Source organism: Oncorhynchus tshawytscha, linkage group LG28 (genome assembly GCF_018296145.1).
Source record: "Oncorhynchus tshawytscha isolate Ot180627B linkage group LG28, Otsh_v2.0, whole genome shotgun sequence".
Taxonomy (NCBI): Eukaryota; Metazoa; Chordata; class Actinopteri; order Salmoniformes; family Salmonidae; genus Oncorhynchus; species Oncorhynchus tshawytscha.
Window position 1 is genome coordinate 3,277,237 of NC_056456.1, and position 2,507 is coordinate 3,279,743.

The window sequence follows — 2,507 nt, forward strand, 5'->3', positions numbered from 1 at the left end:
CGAAAGTATGCCCACCACAATTGTCAAACATAGACTAACTCAAAATTATAGGCAAAAGCTTTTGTGTACATTTGTCTTGCAATTACCATTATTCTGATCGAAATTAGGATCATACCAGCGTTCTGCCCTATAGTAATTATAACGCCCCCCTGATTGGTCAGATAGATTATCCCAACGGGCCTCCCGTTCCTACTAACGCGCGAGTGGGATGGAGCGGGAGTCACAGTCTGCCCAGGGCGAGGGCAAGAAACACACAAGGACCCGTCAAGGAGGCCACCGCTCCAGTCTCTCACCCAGGCCACTATTTACGTGCGTTTAATGTCGCATCGTAAAACACACAATTACAGAAGCGTTTTAAACGTATATGCGCGCAGGGGGAACGTTAAGTGGGGCTGAATACAGTCCATTCACTGCAACTATTCTGAAGAGCCACAAAGAAAGTGTGTTGAGAAGGACTCGAGTAGTGTGCGAACCCTCTCCACAAAAAAATACCGACACGGAGGAAGAGGATAAATTAAGTTTCGACCGAACTGCATTTTGTATTAGTCCTTATTGTGGAAGAGAAAATGAATGCCGGGGAAGAGAATCTGCTGAAGTCCATCAGCAACGACACTTTACTGGACCTGACGCAGCGATACGGCCAGTCCGCCTTCGGCTTTGGACCGGGCCACATTACTGGAAGTCCTGGAGGGCGGTATCCTCTCACACCGGCCGCCGACTTCCTCTCGGGTCAGACGGGCAAGTCCAACGAAAGTGGCGGGGAGCAGACCAGTGATGACGATGACGACCGTTTCGACCCTCTGGACCCCCGGAAGAGGGGTTCTGCATTCGACGATGACAAACACGGGGGTCCTCTTTCCAAGAAGCCCAAAGAGCAGCGGTCTCTGCGCCTGAGCATCAATGCGCGCGAGAGGAGACGGATGCACGACCTGAACGACGCACTGGACGGCCTCCGTTCTGTGATCCCGTATGCGCACAGCCCGTCCGTGAGGAAACTCTCCAAAATAGCCACTCTCCTCCTGGCAAAGAACTACATCCTCATGCAGGCTCAGGCTCTGGAGGAGATGAGGCGGCTGGTGGCTTATCTGAACCAGGGACAGAGCATCACCTCGCCCATCCCCACCCCCATTGCACCATTTGGACAGGCTGCCGTATACCCCTTCACGGGCTCGACACTCGCCAACTGCGCGGAGAAATACTCGGGGACACCCGCAAGTCTCTTTAAGCAACATAACGACAAGCCTTGTTAACGTTTTATTTGTATAGCCTATACCGGAACTTCACCCACTTGTATCCAAGTCTAATGCGTAAATCCTAAACGAAATAACTGCTGTGATGTTTCATCCAGATTAATAAAAATAAAAAAAACATGAAAAACTACACTGGTGTTTACTAAGGCTAGATTAGGGTTGGAGCTGGCAAATTGCTGTTTAAAAGTGTTTCTCTTTCCCTATACTCTCCTAGAGTTAAAGGAATTGTATTGCTGTGGCAGTGTCTGACCATGTTTTAATTGACAGTTTGACATGTTATGTGTGACTATAAAAACGGCACCCTTGCAAAAGTTTTGAATGATCTATTTCGTATTCTTGTGTAGTCTACAGACCTACTATGCAACATTCAGTGAAACAGAAAATAACGAGAGAGATGACAAGATTGCGTTCCAACTTCAAGAGTTTTTTTTTGCAGCGCTGTCGTTTATGAATGCACTTTCCCTCATTTTAACAGACGCTATGTGAGGAAACACTAGTGTATGATATTTTTGGAAAATATGTATTGATGATTTTGGTTTTGTTATTGCACAATTCACATGATTGTACAACTGTGGAAAACTACTTGATCAAAGTACTGTTATGTTATTCGTTTTCAAAACAACAGCCTTTACAGACAAAAAAAATTGGTTGTGTTGCAACATGAATTTCATATATTGTTTATATGTCTTTATAAATAAAACATATCTATGCTCGAATATGATTCGTTTTTTTCCTTAAACTTAATTCCACACAATTTAACCATGCTCAAATCATGCTCAAAAATAAAAATGACATTCATTCACTTAACCAAAATGATTAAATAAACGGTTAAGTTATTAGCATTAGAATTGCCAATTTGTCACACATTCGTCAGTTTTAAGCCTACAATTTGTTAAAATTATTGTAGTTTACAGACGTCTGACTTTAGGCATCCCTCGCTCTAAAATTAGTTGAATTGATTGAATTCAATACGACCAAAACAGAAATAAAATGATTGATTTCCAAATGAGTAACATAAATATGTTTTATTAATATAATTTGTGTGTAGGCCTACTACACTAGGCTAGGCTTTTCTAAAATGATCGTATGAAAATCACAGCAATTAGCACTTACTCTCACTCATAGCCTTTCTAGACTCGATGACACTGACAAACCAATCCATCACTAATATCTGCGCAATGTCTAGAATGAATGGGTCCTACAAAAAGAGTTTGAAACAACGTTGAGTGCTCCGCTCTATTTCTTCCCCATTAGACA

At 43.0% G+C, this 2,507-nt stretch overlaps 1 protein-coding gene across 1 annotated transcript; it reads left to right on the forward strand.

Moving 5' to 3' along the window:
* The first annotated feature begins 238 nt into the window (after window positions 1-238).
* On the forward strand, window positions 239-1,945 carry LOC112226434 (class E basic helix-loop-helix protein 23-like). Its single transcript, XM_024390817.1, has one exon. It carries the CDS (start codon window positions 567-569, stop codon window positions 1,248-1,250), a length of 684 nt encoding a protein of 227 aa, XP_024246585.1. The 5' UTR covers window positions 239-566; the 3' UTR covers window positions 1,251-1,945.
* Window positions 1,946-2,507: the final 562 nt, after the last annotated feature.

What these genes read in the sequence shown, in the direction of transcription:
- LOC112226434 (XM_024390817.1), top strand. Translation starts at nt 567, where the DNA reads ATGAATGCCGGGGAAGAGAATCTGCTGAAGTCCATCAGCAACGACACT.